Source organism: Hyaena hyaena, unplaced genomic scaffold (assembly GCF_003009895.1).
Source record: "Hyaena hyaena isolate Hyena2069 unplaced genomic scaffold, ASM300989v1 scaffold_192, whole genome shotgun sequence".
In the NCBI taxonomy this organism is placed as follows: Eukaryota; Metazoa; Chordata; class Mammalia; order Carnivora; family Hyaenidae; genus Hyaena; species Hyaena hyaena.
The window spans coordinates 147,477-165,927 of NW_024080825.1; the positions used below are offsets into that span (position 1 = coordinate 147,477).

Genomic DNA, 18,451 nt, shown 5'->3' on the forward strand with positions numbered 1-18,451 from the left:
AGTGGCCAAACTGAAATTTGACCCCAGAACTCTGACTCCAAAGCCCTTGCTCACTCCAGTCTGCCCAGTAGCCTCCCAGAGAAACCTGCCAGGCAGTGTCTCCAGATCTGGAGGACAGGAGCCACATCCTGGGTGGTGTGGGCCTGAAGCCAGTGCACAGAGCCCTGGCTGGAGCCATAGCTGCAGAAGGGAGATCGTGTTATGCTATAAATTGTCAGATCACTTTCTAGGAGCCCCATTCCTGGGCCCAGAGGCAGCAGGAAGTTCCAGAGGGGCAAAGGCGGCTAGTTCCCACTACCCAGGCTGTCATTTCCCTAGTGAAGGGACTTTTTTTTGTCCAGGCCTCTCTCTGAACTTAGTGAACCCATTCTCAGATCACAGAGACACAATGTCCGTTCACTATAGCCACTACCACCTGCCTAGACTCCTCTGATGAGACACCAGCTGCCATGCAGACAGGACAGCTCCCGGCCAGAGCACAGGGGCCAGGGTGGCCAGCTGTGGCAGAGATGACCCAGGCAGATGGTCCCTGGAGCCCAGTGCTATCTGCGGTACACAGGGCAGCACAAGGTGAAGGGAATATAGACCCAGTGTGTGAGGGGTGGGAAAGGTTCCCACCTCCCTCCCATGGAGAAAGTCCTCTGTGCTGAATCTCATTAGCCTGCCACTGTCCTATTCATTCAAGAGCCTGGTGTCTCGGAGTTTGTCAGTCCTGAGCAGGTTCTGGGAAAGCGGTTTTTATGTCCTCCACCATTCCCTCTGAGTCTGCAGCAGCAGAGACCCTTACTGACTAGAGGCATGTCTTCTTGAGTCGTAATACAGAAAAAGCTTTTGGGGTTTTTTAAGTTTATTTATTTAGGGTGCAGGAACAGGAGAGGGGCAGAGAGAGAGAGAGAGAGAATCCCAGGTAGGCCCCTCACTGTCAGTGCAGAGCCAGACTCAGGCTCCAACTTACACACTGTGAGACCATGACCTGAGCCCAAATCCAGAGTCAGATGCTCAACTGACCAAGCCATGCAGGCACCCACAGAGAAAGCTTTTAAGCACTTATCTCACCACCAGAATTCTTTCTCATTCTCTTTAAAACATTTCTTTTTAATTTTCTTTTTTTCTGAGAGAGAGACAGCGTGAGCAGGGGAGGGTCAGAGAAAGAGGGAGATACAGAATCTGAAACAGGCTCCAGGCTCTGAGCTAGCTGTCAGCACAGAGCCCGACACGGGGCTCAAACCCACGAACCATGAGATCATGACCTGAGCCGAAGTTGGATGCCCAACTGACTGAGCTACCCAGGCGCCCCTCTCATTCTCTTTTTAAAATGGAAATGAAATATAAAGCTTTCCTAATTACTTAAGAGTTTTGTCTACATTCACAAATTAGTTTAATTCACTAAGGGTGGGTAGGTGGGTGCAAATTCAGTCTCATTGCTGTCACCCTTCACCTCCCTCCCCACACTCTGTTCTTATCAAATTTCTCATTTAGCTCACAGCAGATGTCTAGCCTGACAGTAAACTAATACTAGAATGTCCTTGGTAAAGGTAATTATGCTAGTTATTCGATTATACTAGTATAACCATCATTTCCGTTTTTAAGCTGAACTCCTTATTTTCAGAGAACCTAATTGGTGCAAGTCTCTGTGCTCAGTACTACAGGGAATATATTTAGCTTTGTTGTTTCCCCCGGCCCCACCCCCCAACTGTAGAGACAGATCACATAGGCACAACCCTAATTCAAGGCAGTATATGCTATGTGTCTGAAGGGATTGTCACATGGGGTGGCACATCCACCCCAAAGCCATCTCAGTTGGTCGTTTTACCTGCCAGCACAACCTGGTTCTTTTTTTATATATAAATTTTTTTTTAATGTTTAATTTTGAGAGAGTGACAGAGTGTGAGCGGGGGAGGGGCACAGAGAGAGAGAGACACAGAATCCAAAGCAGGCTCCAGGCTCTGAGCTGTCAGAACAGAGCCCCACACAGGGCTCGAACCCATGAACTGTGAGATCATGACCTGAGCCGAAGTCAGACACCCAACTGACTGAGCCACCCAGGCGCCCCCAACACAACCTGGTTCTGTTCAGGTGTTGGGCACCCGTGTGCAGCAGCAGAAGCTGGGCCTCTCCACCGCCGGGGCGAATCTGAGTCTAAACTGATCAAGGCAATTCCAGTTCTCTCACCAGGGATGGGTGAGGAAGCAGCATGCAATGCAGTTATGGAAATGAAAGGTGAGGTAATGTCTACTGGTTGGGGGTTGGGGGGAAGATATTCTTAAAAAAATTTCCTTGCTCTCAAAAAGGAATGCAGGGAAAGGATTTTCTGTCTTGCAATGTTTGGATGTAATTGTGTGAGCTCATGATGCCTGATGGTGCTGCAGTCATCTTAGGACCATGAGGGGACAAATATGAAGACAAAAGCCAGCACTCTGAGTGTGACAGAGCAGAAAGATGAAAAGAACCTGGGTTCTTGATGGGACGTTGAGTCCCTGAACTAACCAGCCTCGAAACTTCTCTGCCTCTTGTTTTCTCATTATGTGAGATTAAAAATCCCTGACTGTCCAGGACATTTTGAGTTGGGTATTCTATTGCTTCCTGCCAAAAGCATTCTAACTAATATTAGAGCCTTATGCAGGGGCTCCTGGCAGGCTCAGTCAGTAGAGCATAAGAGCATGTAACTTTTTTTTTAATTTTAATTTGGGGGGGTGCAAGGGGCAGAGAAAGAGAGAGGGAGAGAGAATCTCATGAGGGGTGGGGAGAGAGGGAGAAGTGGAGCTCACCCAAAGCAGGCCTCAAGCTCACCTGAAGAGGGGCTCATGCTCCCTGAAGTAGGACTCGAACTCATGAACCTTGAGATCATGACCTGAGCCAAAGTCAGAGGCTTAACCGACTGAGCCACCCAGCTGCCCTCTAACTTCCTGATAGTAGTATATTAAACTGTGATTTTTTTTCTAAGTTGAACCCTCTTGATTCTAATAATTGTTGATTGTATATGATGGGGTTTAGGAGTGATGGGGGTTCAGAGCCGACGGCCAAGAAAGAACTCTTGAGATGTCGTCAGTGCAAAAGGGTGATTATATTCAAGCATGGGAACAGGACCCGTGAGCGGGAAGAGCTGCCTGAGCATGTAAGTATTGATTGCGGGGTTGTGAGTTTGAGCCCCATGGTGGGTGTAGAGCCTACTTAAAAATTTTTAAAAGGCCTTGTGCAGTAGTTCATAGAAAGTTTTGATAAAATGATTAATAATAAAAGTTTTAAGATCCTTTTAAATTTGTATATCTCTTTTCCAGTGCAGACATAGCCCTGAGAGAGCAAAGAGATTCTATATCCCCTTCCTTTCCTCAGCTTTGGCCTTCCTCTGCCTGCAGCTCCTGGTCAGCCACACTGACCTGCTTCTTCCTTTCAGTCTTTTCTAGGAGTCTTGGCTGAACTTAAACCATAAATTCAAAGCACACAAAGAACATCTGCAGGTTCAGAAAATATACCTTCTCTTCTTTTTAAAAAATATTTATTTTTGAGAGAGAGAGCTAGAACATGAGCAGGGGAGGGTCAGAGAGAGAGAGAGATACAGAATTTGAAGCAGGCTTCAGGCTCTGAGCTGTCAGCACAGAGCTGGACACAGGACTCGAACTCACAGACTGCGAGATCATGACCTGAGCCAGACACTTAACCAACTGAGCCACCCAGGTGCCCCTACCTTTTGTCTTTTTATGTCCAACCATGAATGGAGCCATAGTCTGATTTGCTGGTGGTGTTGAGGAGCAAGGAGGCCCACTCCGGATGAATCCCCTTCCCCCAGGAAGCCCAGCCAGAGGATTCTGGTCCCAAAGCTTCTAGAGCCTAGAGCCTGAGGAGCTTTAGCATGACGCTGGGGACAAGAACAAAACCAGATTCTGAGGGCTCCAGGGTATAACTAGGGATCACTCCACTGGTTGCCCCCTGCGTGGAGGCCCTTGGGTCCCAAGAGGAAAAAAACCCTGTGAGATTCTTTCACCTTTTCTGGCCTACTTGGTTTCCTCTACTCTTTCTCCCTTCTCTACCTCACCCTTCCTCTTCTCTCTCCCCTTCCATTTCTCCCTTTCCTCTCGCTCCCACTTATCTCCTCCTTTCCCATCGCCACTTTCTTGGTCTCCTTCCTTGCCTCAAGCCAGGTGTCAGCACTGCAGTGTGCAGCAGAGAGAATTCACCTAGGGAGGGACACGACTTCCTTTTATTCTCCTTCTTCTTTTTAACGTTCAAATAATATTTTATTTCTTCCTCAGATTGCTAGTGACATTGTTGTACATCTTTGTGAAAATTCATCCTGCCACACCACGAGAACTTGTAAGAGACACTGGCAACGGCCCGCGCTGGCTGGGCGCTCACGGGCTCCTGGAGCCAGGAACTCGGACCGGCTGGGACCAGCTGTCACACGGGAGCCTGTGTGGCCTACAGGCAGAGGGCAGGCAGGGCAGTTTGTCAGATATCAGACTCTTTGAACTTGACTGTTCAGCTGTCACTAGCCCTCTCCCTGCAGGAGGTAGGGGGAGACGGACGGCAGAGTGTCAGGATCCACTGGCAAAAAGGAGCCTCCTGGTGGCTGGCCTGACGGGCAGGAGCCCCTGTCCTGTTTCATTACAGGAGCGTGCGGTGCTCCAGCTTGTGCCTGGTCACAGAGGGGTAAGCAGGGCTGGGGGCAGGATCCAGGGCCCCACCTCCTCATTCCCAGGGAACTGTAAGTACTGCTCGACATCTTCCTGAGGTAAGTGGGGGAGGAGTGCTGTGTGTCCCAGAGCCCCCCCCCCCCCAACTCTAACCTTCTGCAGTTCCAGACTGAAGGGCTCACAGAAATTGTGTGGAGGGTGGAGTCTGCCAAGGGGGCCAGCAGCAAGTCTACACCTCCATTTGGGTAATCTGAGTCAACAGAGAGTGGGGGTTTAGGGAGGAAATCACTCCCCTCCTTGGGCCACCTGACTGCGGTCTCCTCTGTAAATGGATCCTTCGACTGCAGATGAGGTTGCGTGTATGTTCCAGCCCTGGCTCCATCTTGAGACGGGGGCCCTGCTTTCCCCACCCTTCTCCTCCAGAGGATCTTGGCACATCATCCGAGGAAAAGAGCAGCGTAAAGCTTCCAGGAAGCAGGGATCTGAGACCCACCGGGATCTTTAACAAGATCCTGCTTGGAAAACGTGTCAGATATCATTTAATCCAACCCCTTTCTTTAACCAATGTGGAAGGCAAGTCCCAGTGACTGGCCTAGGCCTGGGACCAGGTGTCTTAGTTTGTGGTTAGGTAATCTTTCCATGCAACATGAGGCATCTTTTTTTTTAAATGTTTATTTATTTTTGAGAGAGAGAGAGAGAGCATGCATGCACGAGTGGAAAAGGTGTAGAGAGAGAGGGAGACACAGAATCCAAAGAAGTGTCCAGGTTCTGAGTTGTCAGCACAGAGCTCGATGTGGGACTTGAACCCACAAACCGCAAGATCACAACCTGAGCCAAAGTCAGACGGTTAACCAACTGAGCCACCCAAGCACCCCAATGTGTATTTATTTGGGGGGGGGTTATGTGTGAGTGGGGGAGGGGCAGAGAGAGTGGGGGATACAGAATCTGAAGCAGGCTTCAGGCTCTGAGGTGTCAGCACAGAGTCTGACATGGGGCTCAAACTCATGAACTGTGAGATCATGACCTGAGCTGAAGTCAGAGGCTTAACCGACAGAGCCACCCAGGCACCCCCAACACAAGCCATCTTAAGTGTAAACCCCTCTGCCTAGCTTTCCTGGCCCCCAGAAACCACCCCCACCTACTCAGGATGCCCACATCTGTACCACAAACCTCTTCAGCCCTAGTCAGGCCATTCTCACTAGGGCTTTGTTTTTCTCCATCATGTTCCCTGGAGTTTAACCATCCAAATCCTGGCTATCTCTCAAGGTCTTAGAATCAACTCAACACAGAATGTTCTTAAGGATCATGCTGTTGAACCAGAGCAGGAGACTTGTTCAAGACTACGGGGCTCATTATCAGCTGGACCAGGAAGAACCCTGGCCTTGACCTCCTTCATCCTTTCATGTGGGGTGGCCCTGTCTCCTCCCCCGGCAGGGACCCACTGACCAGTGAATGACCTACCCATTGTGAACTGACTCTGAAAGGCATTGAGCCCACGGGGGAGCTGCTAGGAAATGAGATAAGTTCAGAATATCATGCACCATGTTTGATAGTGCCAGCTCCACGTGGAGACCATAGGCTGGGGGGAGGGGAGTTTCTGCTCCAGGGTTTCTCCAGCTGTGGAGAGCACATCCTCTGCCTGGGAGTGGAGAAACTCTCAGCGGGCACAGTCTCGTTACAAGAGTCCCCAGAATCAAGTGGGGGCCAAGGTGAGAGGCCCAGTGTCTATTCTAATAACCAGTGTGACCACCTCTGCAATAGCTCCTTCTCAGTCTCACTCACCTAGTAACTAGAGCTCCTGCCTTGCACCACAAGGGCATCAGAGACAATGGGACAGAACTGCTAGAGAGAAGGGCTGGGATGTCATGACATTTCACTCCTAAATGCTCCTGTGGGCACCTCCTGAGAACAAGAACTTTCCCTTACACAACCATATTTCCATCTTCACAGCTAAAAGCAAAATAATCATTCCATAGCCTATAATGCACAAATTACTCCAGTAGTGCTTTTCTCCCCCTCTGGATCTGGGATCCAATCTAGGTTTGTGCATTGCATTTAGTTAGTATAGCTCTTGTCTCTTTTTTTGTCTAGAACAATCTCCCACTGTAGTGGGTCGGACGGTGGCTCACCAAAAAGATATGTCGACATCCCAGAACGTGTGACGGTGACCTTATTTGGAAGAACGGTCTTTGTAAGATGTAGTTAAGATCTTGAGATTATCCTGGATTAACTGGGTCCCCAAATCCTATGGTAAGAAAGAAAAGAGGAGACATAGACGCAGAGAAGGCCATGTGAAGACAGAGGCAGAGATTAGAGATGCAGCCACGAGCCACGGAATATGAGGAGCCACCAGGAGCTGCAAGTGGCAAGGAAGGATTCTCCCCTACAGCCTTTGGAGGAACAGCCCTCCCAACATCTTAATTTTGGATGTCCAACCTACAGAACTGTGAGAATGAATTTTTATTGTTTTAAGCCAACAAGTTGTGGTAGTCTCTTATGATACCCCTAGGAAATTCATATGCCCACCTTTAAAAAAAAAAAAAAACACTGACTTTTTAAAGAGTCCAGGAATTGTTGTATTACCAAGTGTCCCAATTCTGAAATTGTCTTCAGATTGACCTTTTAGAGTCATAAATCAGATCCAGTCATTCCCCTGCTTAAAACCCTCCAACGGCTTTTCATAGCATTAAAATAAAATAAGCTATAAACTCTTACTCTGATTTACAAAGCCCTACGTGCCCTGACTCCCTTCCACGCCTCTAACCTCACCTTTCCTTCTCTTCCTCATTCACCTCACTCCAGCCTCACCAACCTTTCTCTCATTCCTCATACATACCAAGCTCATCTCAACCAACCTACTTATGCCCTGGCTCTTCCCTCTGCCCTGGTGACAACCAAATACAATTCTTGATCTTTGACCCGGGACTGGGGGAAATGGCTATGAAAGACAACATTGAGATAACTGGGGGAATTTGAAAAGGACTGGATATTAGATAATATTGTTGTATCAATGTTAAATTTCCTGAGTGGGTTAATAGTACTGTAGGCAAATGTCTTTGTTCTCAGGTGATGCCTGCTGAAGTATTTAGGGGTGAAATATCATGATGTCTGGAACTTTCTTTTTTTAAATTGTATTTTACATTTATTTTTTCTTTATTTTTTTCTTAGTTTATTGCCAAGTTGGTTTCCATATAACACCCAGTGCTCATCCCAACAAGTGCCCTCCTCCATGCCCATCACCCCCCTTCCCCTCTCCCCTCCACCCCCATCAACCCTCAGTTTGTTCTCAGCATTCAAGAGTCTCTCATGGTTTGCCTCCCTCCCACTCCTCCACTATTTTTCCCCTTCTCCTCCCCCATGGTCCTCCATTAATGGAACTTACTTTCAAAGGAATTGTGGCAAAATATTGACAACTGTAAGTCCAGGAGAAGGGTATATTGGTGTCTATAGCAACGTTCTTTCAACTTTCTTCTGGGGTTGAAACTCTTCAAAATAAAATGAGGAAAAAGACAAACAATTTGAAGAAAAAAGTCTTAATCCAGGAATACTCAAATTTTCATGCACATTAAAAGTCATCTAGGGAGTTTGTTTAAATGCAGATTCTAGACATTCAGAAGATCTCAGTGAGGCACTGGGCACTGGAATCTGCTTTTCAACAGTCTCTCAGGTGACTCTGTCAAGCCCCCAAGCCATGCTCTGAGAAGGAAAATTCACTTAGCATTGCACAGCCATAAGCTGCTCTCCTGTTCTCCAGCTGAGGGGTGGCTGGTTGGAAAGGTCAGGAAGGCAGATGGAGACGTGATTTTATGATGGGGCAGGACTGGAGATTGTGAACATGGTAGAAGATGGGGCTAGGGCGGGGAGTGGTGTTTGCAGGCAGAGTACAGTTTGCCCAACTGCTGTGGCTTTTTGCTTGGGGGTGGGGGCTGCTAGGGGCAGTGCCCAGGGGGCTCCTAGAAACCAGATGAAGAATGGAATCAGGGCTATGAACTCCTAATACCACTGTTCCTGTTCTATTTTACACAACCTTATGAATTTTTCTTAGCTGTAGAAAGAAGGTGAAATAATTGTGAATTCCCTAAATTCCTATGTTAGTGAACCAATCAAGGGTCTTCCATGTATTCAGACTGCAGACATGTCATTCTAGCTTCTGACCAGAAGGTGGCAGCAACACATCTCTTTATTTTCCAGACCACCTATCATGGGAAAGGTTTGTTTGTTTTTTTTTTTTCCCAGATACCTCAGAGTTTCCTTCACAATGTAACCAACACTTATTTGACCTAGATCCTATGCTATACTTCACACACACAAAGGTGACTAAGACTTGGTCCCTGCCCTCAAAGATCATATTGTCAGGGATGGGGGAGTCAGACACATAAAGAGATTAGTGCTAGTTTACTAGCTGTGTGACCTTGGGCAAATTGCTTAACCACTCTGTGCTTGTTTTTTCAACTGTAAAATAGGAATCATACTAGTACCTATATTGTAGGGTGATTGCGAGGATTAGAAATGATAATGTGTGTAAAATGTATACCACATAGGAAATGGTACCTATTACTATACAATACTGTGAGAAAAGTGATGGGATGGAAAAGATAACCAGAGTACTCCCTAACTGGGAGGAGTAGAGTCCCAGATGGAGATAATGGGGAAGGGATTCCACTCTGGTGCAGCCACTCTGTCAGTAGGGACACCGTGGCTGGACCAGCCTGGGAGATAACCCAGCTTGAGAAGTGTGGAGCTGGACTCCTGGCAAGGAGTCCCACAGGTCCAGAGCCCAGAGCATCAACAGGGCCTAACGAGCCAGGATGTGCCTTCCTGCAGAGGGAGCTGCTATTAGCTCTCTGTGCAACCTCAGACAGGCATTGTCCCTCTGAGCTTCAAGTTCTACCTAAGTGATATGGAAAGAGGACCACAGAAACCAAGGGATGGTACTGAGTTCCACATCTGGACACTGGAGAGTCAGCTGTAAAGTCAGCCATTTCAGGGGCAGCAGGGACTTGGAGCTAGGGGTGTAGAGAGGAAGCACTAAGAAGGCAAAAGGTCTTGAGGATGACACTGGACTTCCCCCAGGATGTGGAATGGAGGCTGAGCCAGTCCTAGACCTCGGCAGGGCTGGGGGACCCCAGCTGACAGTTACAAGTAATTAGGGTTATGGCATTGCTCCCCTGTGTCTCAGCTTCCTCTCTGTCACGTAGGAGGGGAAGAAGGCCGTCAACAGGGTTGAGCACCTACTATGAGCCTCGTGACATGCCAATTACTTCATGTACAATATCTCACCCAGACGCCACAATACCCAGGAAGGAAGGCATCGTTGTTCCTGTTTTACAGATGAAGAAACTGATGCTCAGAGAGGACAAGTGAGTTGCCCAGGGTCTTGCAGCTAGTAAGTGCCCGCTAGTGGCCTGATCTCTTTTCCCATGACCTTTTCCTTCATCTGACTTTAGCTACAGTTGCCCACTCCCTTAGAAATGCCCTGGGAATCTTATCATCCGTAAATTCCGCAGTTCCAGAATCACAAATTCATGCATCTCGCTCTCTGGAAACAACTCCCCCTCCCCCCCCCCAACTGGTGGCTGTTTCAACTCCCCTGTACTATGACTGATTTTTTGGCCTTGGCTGAGAGGCCAGCTACGGACCTCTTTGCCCTCCCCATCTCCCACCCTCCCTTGCCCACATGCCCCTCCTCATCCAGCTTTGAGTCCATGGCCTGTCATTCAGTAGCACTCTTGCCAGTAACCTAAGCTTCATTGCTCACCTTCCTTGCAAACCTCTGAATGTATCTGATTTTCATTTCTCTCCAAGCCTTCATCGGAGCAGCATAAGGGGGAGGGGTAATAATACTACCGGCTAATACATACACAGCACGTATCCTGTGCCAAGCACTAAGTGCTTCACATATTTAAGTCAGTTAAATATAAGTTAATTACCTCCAATTCTATGAGGAAGGTACAATTCTTATTGTCCCCATTTATGGAAAAGGAAAATGGAGGGGATAGAGGTGAAATCACTCACCCAAACTCAAAAGCACACAGCTAACTAATTTCAGGAGCCATGATCAAACCCAGGTCTGTCCAGTATCCATGACGTTGAGAAAAGATCAGCAAGGAGGTACTTGGCTCCGTCCACTCTGGGTCCAGAACTGCTCTCAGCCACTAGTAGGGACAATCCAAAAGAAATCCAGAACCTCACTGCTTTCGGCAGCTGACAAGATCACTTGGGGGATTGATAATAATAACAAAGCTAACATATTTCATCCATTATTGTATGTGTCCTAAGTATTCAATCCTCCCAACAATAGTATGAAGTAGAAGTTACAGTTGTCCACATTTTATTAGGGGACATGGAAGGACATTGTAACAAGCCTAAATTCATACAACACAGGATGTTGGAGTCAGATGGGAAGCTTGGCAACTGGATGCCAGAGCCCCGGCTCTCTGTTTTTTGAAATTTTTGTAAAGTTTATTTATTTATTTTGAGAGAGACAGAGACAGTGTGAGTGGGGGAGGGGCAGAGAGAAAGGGAAAGAGAGAGACAGGGAGGGAGGGAAGGAGGGAGGGAGAGAATCCCAAGCAGATTCCATGCTGCCAGCACAGAGCCCGACTTGAAGCTCCAACCCATGAAACTACAAGATCATGACCAGAGCTGAAACCAAAAGTTGATCGCTCAACAAACTGAGCCATCCAGGCATCCCCAGAACCCTGGCTCTTAACAGTGACCCTTTCCTACCTTTCTCCTGGCCTCAAGATCTTCCAGGCCTGGCTTGCTCTTCCTTCCTTCCTTCCTTCCTTCCTTCCTTCCTTCCTTCCTTCCTTCCTTCCTTCCTTCCTTCCTTCCTTCCTCCCTCCCTCCCTCCCTCCCTCTCTCTCTTTCTTTCAAGCGTGTGTTGGGTAAGGGTGTTGGGGGGAGGCAGAGGGAGAGGGGGAAAGAGAATCACAGAGCCTGATGCAGAGCTCAATGTAAGACTCCATCTCATGACCATGAGATCATGACCTGAGCCAAAATCAAGAGTCAGATGCTTAATCGACTAAGCCACCTAGGTGCCCCCTGGCTCTGAGTAAAGAGGGGCGTGGGGGTCTCATCTGACTTGCCAGCGGTCCTAGGTCCCCCACCCAGGCCCTGTCCTTCCTTACTCCCTCCATACCTCCCAGAGCCCTGCTGAGGAGGTCTTGCTCCCTTTTCCTCTCAGGCATCTGGGTGGTGAACTGGGAGCTTAAGCAGCAAAAGGGTGGGAACTCCACCTGAAATTCCCTGGACCCAGCCCAAGGGGCCTCTTCACTACTCTCAAAGGCCCAGATAAAAGACGGGGCACCTGGGTGGCTCAGTTGGATAAGTGTCCGACTTCGGCTCAGGTCATGATCTCACGGTTCATGGGTTCGAGCCCCGCGTCGGGCTCTGTGCTGACAGCTCAGAGCCTGGAGCCTGCTTCAGATTCCGTGTCTCCCTCTCTCCACTCCAACTCTGTGTGCATAACCACTCCACTGGAAGGTCAGCGTGGAACCGTGGTGTTCCTGTCACCAGCTGGCCAGGCAGAGCCGCTGATGAATCACGAGTGAGCAAGATGTGTTTTATTCGCCCTCCCACCTTCTAGCAGCCTCCCCACTCCTGCTTGCATCCCCTGTGCCTGAGCACCCAATACTCTCCTGTTACTCACTGGCTGGCCGAAGAAGAAAGCTCTGCCCCGACTGACTATCAGAGACATTGGCCTATANCAGCTCAGAGCCTGGAGCCTGCTTCAGATTCTGTGTCTCCTTCTCTCTCTGATCCTGCCCTGCTCATGCTGTCTTTCTTTCTCTCAGAAATAAATAAAAAACATTAAAAAAAAAAAAAAAGGCCCAGATCCACCAGCAGCTCCCTATTAAGAGAGAGCCTGGGAAGGACCAGCTTAGACTTCCAGTCTGCTTCCTATGGACAGCAGGCAGAGGCAGGGCAGGGCCTGGGCTGGAGTTGGTGGGACTCCAGGCCAATGACAGCTGGGACCCAGAGCCTAGGGCTGCAGCAGAAAACACCAAAGCTTACCCAGCACACCCTCCTCCCCACCCCCCACATAGCTGTCAAGCCCCCACCCCCAGCCCAGGCTGGACCCTACCCCTTCCCACTCCCAGAAGTCAGGGAGGATGGGAGAGAAGGGACAGGACAGATAAACCTGGGCCTGTCCCCTCTTTCCCATCCTCCCTCTTCCCATTCCCCTGGCAACCAAACCAGACCCATCAAGGAGAAGGACCTGGCAGCTGTGTAGGGAGAGACTAATGGCCCGGAAGAAAGGAGGGGCCTGGAGAGGAGACGAAGGAAGGCGGTGGGGGTGTGAGCAGGCGGGCGTTGGCCCATCTCAGAGGACACACAAAGGAGGGGCGGCTCCTCTGCCCTGCAATGCCGAGGAGCTGGCCGGCCAAGGAGCCGCCCTCCTCATCCCCATAGCCAGAGAGCCAGCCTGGCGTCCCAAACCTGCTCCCCCAGATGCCCAGCGCTTGTCCTCAGGGCCAGTCGAGGTGGACCTGTCCATGCTGGAAAGCCCTGGAGTCCCCCGGCGGCAGCAGCCCCATGGCTCTTGGCAAGCCCAACAGCCCTCAGCACCCTGGCTCCTGCAGACCGGCTGAGCTGCCTCCATCCACTCCGGGGCAGCCTGTGCCTGAGTTCTGGAAGCCGCAGACATGCAAAGGCCAGACACCAGCCTTCCCGATAACTGGGGTGGGGGAGGGCAGGAAGGGATGTGTGCTCGTGTGTGTGTGATGTGTGTGCACATAGGTAATGTGGTGCTATATGCATATGCATCTGTTTGTGTGCATAGGCTTGTGGATCTGCTTTGGGGCCTTCTCTCTCCTCTTTCAGTTCCTGGACCACTAGGGATGGCTACTTTCTCTTTCCCCATCTCTTCCCCATCCAGCCCCACCCATCCCTGGGTACCTGCAACTCCTCAGTACTGGTAACCGGTTCCTGCCAGTCCATTCATCTCTCAGCCTTGGCAGCAGCTGCGGCCCCTCGGCCCCCTCCCCTTCCTACCTCAGGAATTGCTTTGGTTCCCGTAAGGCCCATGACTGAGCAGCAGTTGGTTGGGGGAAGGGAGAATCCAGTAAAGCCAGACAGCATACAACTAGCTCACTCAGCTCAGCCTCTGGCAGGGCACAGACGAAGTGGGACCCAGAGCTGGGCCCAGCCACCCTCAGCCCCCTCTGCTGTGCCCACCCTGTTGGGGCCTGGTGTAGGTCCAAGTCTGGGAGCTGTGTCTTTAAGGCTGAGACATCTGCAGGCAACCCCCTGGCCAAGTGTCCAGAGGAGGGGGAGGGGAAGTGGCCAGTCCATTAGCGGCAGAGCTGGCGCCAGGCAGCAGCCCTCCACAGGGCCCTGGGGATTACGGAGGGATCAGTCCTTCCCACCCCCCTCAGCTCCCCCTGTCCTCCAGTCCCCCGTTTCTCCCTGGGCGTGGTAGCAGAGGGGTAGCTGACAGCAGGTAAAAGTAGAGCCTAGTCTTCAGGGGACAAGTGGAAGCACAGGCCCTGAGGCCCAAGCCAGGCCAACTCACCGTCTACCTGGGCCATCTCCTTCCCACTCATGTGCCAAACGCCTGCCCTTTAACCCCCAGTCCCCCTATCCCCTCATTTGTTTTTTGTTTTTTGTTTTTTTACTGAGGTTTAACTCACAACACATTAATTTCAGGTGGACAATGTAATAATTCTACATTTGTAGATCTCCGATCTTCAATAGCTCTTTCAGGCAGGAACCTCGGCCCCAGTCAGGCCCTCCCACCCTAGGCTTCAGCTCCGGATGCTTGCTGGAAGGTGCTGACCCCCAGCCCAGGCCTGCCAGTGGTCGCCAGGCCTGCTTCCTTCTCCCGCCTGCAACAGGGGGAATCAAGTAGGCAGGGCGCCAGCAAACCTTGGAGCGAGGGTGCGGCACTCCGCAGGGGTGGGGCGTCCCCCTCCCCACAAAGCCCCGCCGTCAGGCCAGTGGGAGGAGCTGCCCATGCCCCCCCCTGAGCCCGCAGGGCTATAAAGCCGCCTCGCAGCGGTCTGCGGCTCCTTCCCAGCTCGCGGACCAGCCTTGCCAGCGGTGACTGCCCATCCTCGGCCGCCATGAGCCACCCGTCGGGCCTCCGAGCCAGCGTCAGTTCCACCTCATACCGCCGCACCTTCGGGCCGCCGCCCTCACTGTCCCCTGGGTCCTTCTCCTATGCGTCCAGCTCCCGCTTCTCGAGCAGCCGCTTGCTAGGCTCGGCGTCCCCTAGCTCCTCCGTGCGCCTGGGCAGCTTCCGCGGCCCCCGGGCCGGCGCGGGCGCCCTCCTGCGCCTGCCCTCGGAGCGCCTCGACTTCTCCATGGCCGAGGCTCTCAACCAAGAATTCCTGGCCACGCGCAGCAACGAGAAGCAGGAGCTGCAGGAGCTCAACGACCGCTTCGCCAACTTCATCGAGAAGGTGCGCTTCCTGGAGCAGCAGAACGCGGCCTTGCGCGGGGAGCTGAGCCAGGCCCGGGGCCAGGAGCCGGCGCGCGCCGACCAGCTGTGCCAGCAGGAGCTCCGCGAGCTGCGGAGGGAGCTGGAGCTGCTGGGCCGCGAGCGCGACCGGGTGCAGGTGGAGCGCGACGGGCTGGCGGAGGACCTGGCGGCGCTCAAGCAGAGGTCAGGGGGCAAGGCCGGGGCTGGGCGGCGGCGGTCGAGGCGGCTGCTCCTTCCCCTAAACGCCGAAGGGAGTGGCTCCCCTCTTGCACCACAGCGTGCGCAGGCAGCATGCTCACCTAGGGGCTCTAAGACCCCCGCCCTCTCCCTACCACTTGGCCGACTCTCTGGAGAGGGGAGGGGAGGGGAGGGGAGTTACTATGTCTGCCCCCATCTCAGCCTGTTAGTGGGCAAGTCCATCGGTTGCTATAAAGACCCCTCCTCAGAGCCCTAGACAGTAAGCAGCCTCTAACCCAGGCCCTAAGGTGTGCGGTGACCCCACAACTCAGCCTCTGCCCACTCTTCTCGCCAGGTTGGAAGAGGAGACTCGCAAGCGGGAGGATGCGGAGCACAACCTCGTGCTCTTCCGCAAGGTGAGCCCTGGCCCCATGTCAGTCTCCCCACCTCTGCCCCCGCCTGCGAATCTAGGGTGGCATCTGTGGGCGCGAGGAGGCGACCAGAAACCTCTAGAGACAGGCAGGGAGGGCCTGGCCCTTTCTTAGCCTGAGCAGCCCCTCCCTGCTCTTGAACCCCCATTTCCACCCCCCACTCAGGATGTGGACGACGCCACCCTGTCCCGCCTGGAACTAGAGCGCAAGATTGAGTCTCTGATGGATGAGATTGAGTTCCTCAAGAAGCTCCACGAGGAGGTAGGTGGATCCGAGTGCCAGGGGAGGCTTCGAAGGCTGCAGGCGGTCTCGTCGGAGCTGGAGGGCAGGCGCTGGTTCAGAGACTGGCGAATGGAGCGGAGGAATTGCCTGGGGAAGAGAAGTGAGATTCGCTGGGTAGACGCAGTCCCTCAACCCCCCTCTACAGGTGGTTTGACTCCCACCCCTGCGCCACCTGGTGGCGAGCAGCGGAGCTGCACCCCGTTACTTGGCCGCTCGCTTGGAGCCGGCCAGGGAGCCCGCCGCGCGGTTCTATGCGTGCCGCACTCCCTGGCGCCCCCTTCTGTTCATTCGAGTGTTTCTTCTCTTTCTGTGCGTAAACTCCGCGGCCCGCGTGGGATCCGCGCCGCAACCTTGACAACGTGTTGTCCTGGGCGGCAGGAGCTTCGAGACCTGCAGGTAAGCGTGGAGAGCCAGCAGGTGCAGCAGGTCGAGGTGGAGGCCACCGTGAAACCCGAGCTGACTGCGGCGCTGAGGGACATCCGTGCGCAATACGAAAGCATCGCGGCGAAGAACCTGCAAGAGGCAGAGGAGTGGTACAAGTCCAAAGTGAGAGCCCGGGAGGGTTAGGGAGAGTCTGGGAGGGTGGGCGCGTCCAGTCGGCTCACAGCCGCATTGCCTCGCGCGGTAGTACGCGGACTTGTCCGACGCCGCCAACCGGAACCACGAGGCCCTGCGTCAAGCCAAGCAGGAGATGAATGAGTCCCGACGCCAGATACAAAGCCTGACGTGCGAGGTGGACGGGCTGCGCGGTACAGTGAGTACCAGGCTTCGTGCCCAGGCCCCGGGGGGTGGAGGATGAAGGCTGTTACCCCCCAGTGGTGACCCCCTGTTCCCTCCCCCCCACCCCCCAGAACGAGGCGCTGCTCAGACAGCTGCGGGAGCTAGAGGAGCAGTTTGCCCTGGAGGCGGGCGGGTACCAGGCGGGCGCCGCGAGACTCGAGGAGGAGCTGCGACAGCTCAAGGAGGAGATGGCGCGGCACCTGCGCGAGTACCAGGAGCTCCTCAACGTCAAGATGGCCCTGGATATCGAGATCGCCACCTACCGGAAGCTGCTGGAGGGCGAGGAGAGCAGGTGGGGGGCAGGGCTGCTGGAGGGTGGGAGCGTAGGGGACAGTCGGGATTGGGTGTTCAGGGAAGGGGCGGGGCTTGGGCAGAGGAGCTGATCACTTGCTTCGCTCCCAGGATCTCCGTGCCCGTCCATTCTTTCGCATCCTTAAGTATAAAGACGACTGGTGAGTCTCCCACGCGTGGCTTCCAACCTACCTGTCCCCTTGCCCACTTCTTCCCTGACCAGACTCTTGCTATGGCTCTGCTCAGGGATCCATTCTGTCCATGAACTACTGAGTCCTGGTCTACACTCGACCCTACTCCTCGTGTCCTCGTAGCCGGGAGTGAGGGCTTAAAAGGAGAGAAACCCCAAGCCTCCCCTCCTCACCCTACTTCTTCCAGTGCCTGAGGTGGAGCCTCCCCAGGACAGCCACAGCCGGAAGATGGTTCTGATCAAGACCATTGAGACTCGGGATGGGGAGGTGAGATGGGCCACTTGAGCCCAGGACCCCATCGTGGCACGCATTATTTCTGGGCCCCAGCCTGGCTGCATCTTAGAGTATTGTGGTTAGTGGTCTTTGGGGTGGGAGAGAGACAAGGAGAGAGAGAAGGTGGATGGAGAGTCGGGAGCCTCAGCTGGCTTTGCTGGAGAAGGAGATACCATACCCAAAAGGAGATTGAAAGAGTGTGGTGCTGAATGGTTTGTGTCCTTCACATGCCTTGCCCCCAGCAGGTGGTGACTGAGTCCCAGAAGGAGCAGCGCAGTGAGTTGGACAAGTCTTCGGCTCACAGCTATTGAACCCATTGGTCCGGAGCTTCCTGACCCTGCCCTAGGCCTACTCTAAGTCCCAGACCCTAACACCAGTCCCAAATTAGTCCTCTCTCACTCTGCATGTGTCTGGGGGATGGCACAAGTCACCCCTTCCCTGGCCCATGGCCAAGCCCTACCCAGCCAGCCCTCTCCCTGCACACACACACACACACACACACACACACACACACATGACCTAATTGTTCCCCTTACTGCATCCTAGTCAGAGGCCAGCGATCCCCAGATCAAGTCTACTCCTACCATTATCCAGTGACCAATGGAGTGGGTCTGAGTTTCACTTTTGAATCAAATAAAACTGCTGTCAAAAGAAACTTCTCCAGTGCATTTGTGTCTGTGGAAGTGAGGGTGCCTGTGGGGAGGGAGCTCAGCAGTTTTTTCCCCTTGTCTCTGACCATTTCTTTTCTGAATCCATGTTGGGGCATGTTTGGGTCCTATCTATACTTCTAGTTCTACATCCACTCCTTCTCAGCTTCTGTTTGCTGTCTACAGCCCTGAATGTCCAGGTGCCTTCTGGGTGTGCCCTAGGCTCCTCAAACTCAGCATGTCCAAAACAGAGCTCCTCATTTCCCGCTCCACCATCTGCAATTGTGTTCTTGCCTCTGGGGTCCCCACTCTAGAGGAA

The 18,451-nt window shown here is 52.7% G+C and overlaps 1 protein-coding gene across 2 annotated transcripts; it reads left to right on the forward strand.

Moving 5' to 3' along the window:
• Nucleotides 1-14,692: 14,692 nt before the first annotated feature.
• PRPH (peripherin) lies at nucleotides 14,693-18,119 on the forward strand. 2 transcript variants are annotated; one of them, XM_039241388.1, is made up of 9 exons: nucleotides 14,693-15,243; nucleotides 15,593-15,653; nucleotides 15,834-15,929; nucleotides 16,329-16,496; nucleotides 16,579-16,704; nucleotides 16,802-17,022; nucleotides 17,133-17,182; nucleotides 17,400-17,479; nucleotides 17,728-18,119. In XM_039241388.1, the coding sequence occupies exons 1-9, from the start codon at nucleotides 14,702-14,704 to the stop codon at nucleotides 17,794-17,796; spliced, it is 1,413 nt and encodes a 470-aa protein (XP_039097319.1). In that variant the 5' UTR covers nucleotides 14,693-14,701; the 3' UTR covers nucleotides 17,797-18,119. The 2 variants fall into 2 exon arrangements, with proteins under 2 accessions (XP_039097319.1, XP_039097320.1); XM_039241389.1 differs by having other exon boundaries at nucleotides 17,731-18,119.
• Nucleotides 18,120-18,451: the final 332 nt, after the last annotated feature.

Bases quoted from the DNA above. Each gene is read 5' to 3' on its own strand.
- PRPH (XM_039241388.1), top strand. From the start codon at position 14,702: ATGAGCCACCCGTCGGGCCTCCGAGCCAGCGTCAGTTCCACCTCATAC. The intron at 16,497-16,578 runs GTGAGAGCCCGG...CTCGCGCGGTAG, and splicing joins AGGAGTGGTACAAGTCCAAA to TACGCGGACTTGTCCGACGC. The intron at 17,480-17,727 runs GTGAGATGGGCC...CCTTGCCCCCAG, and splicing joins TTGAGACTCGGGATGGGGAG to CAGGTGGTGACTGAGTCCCA.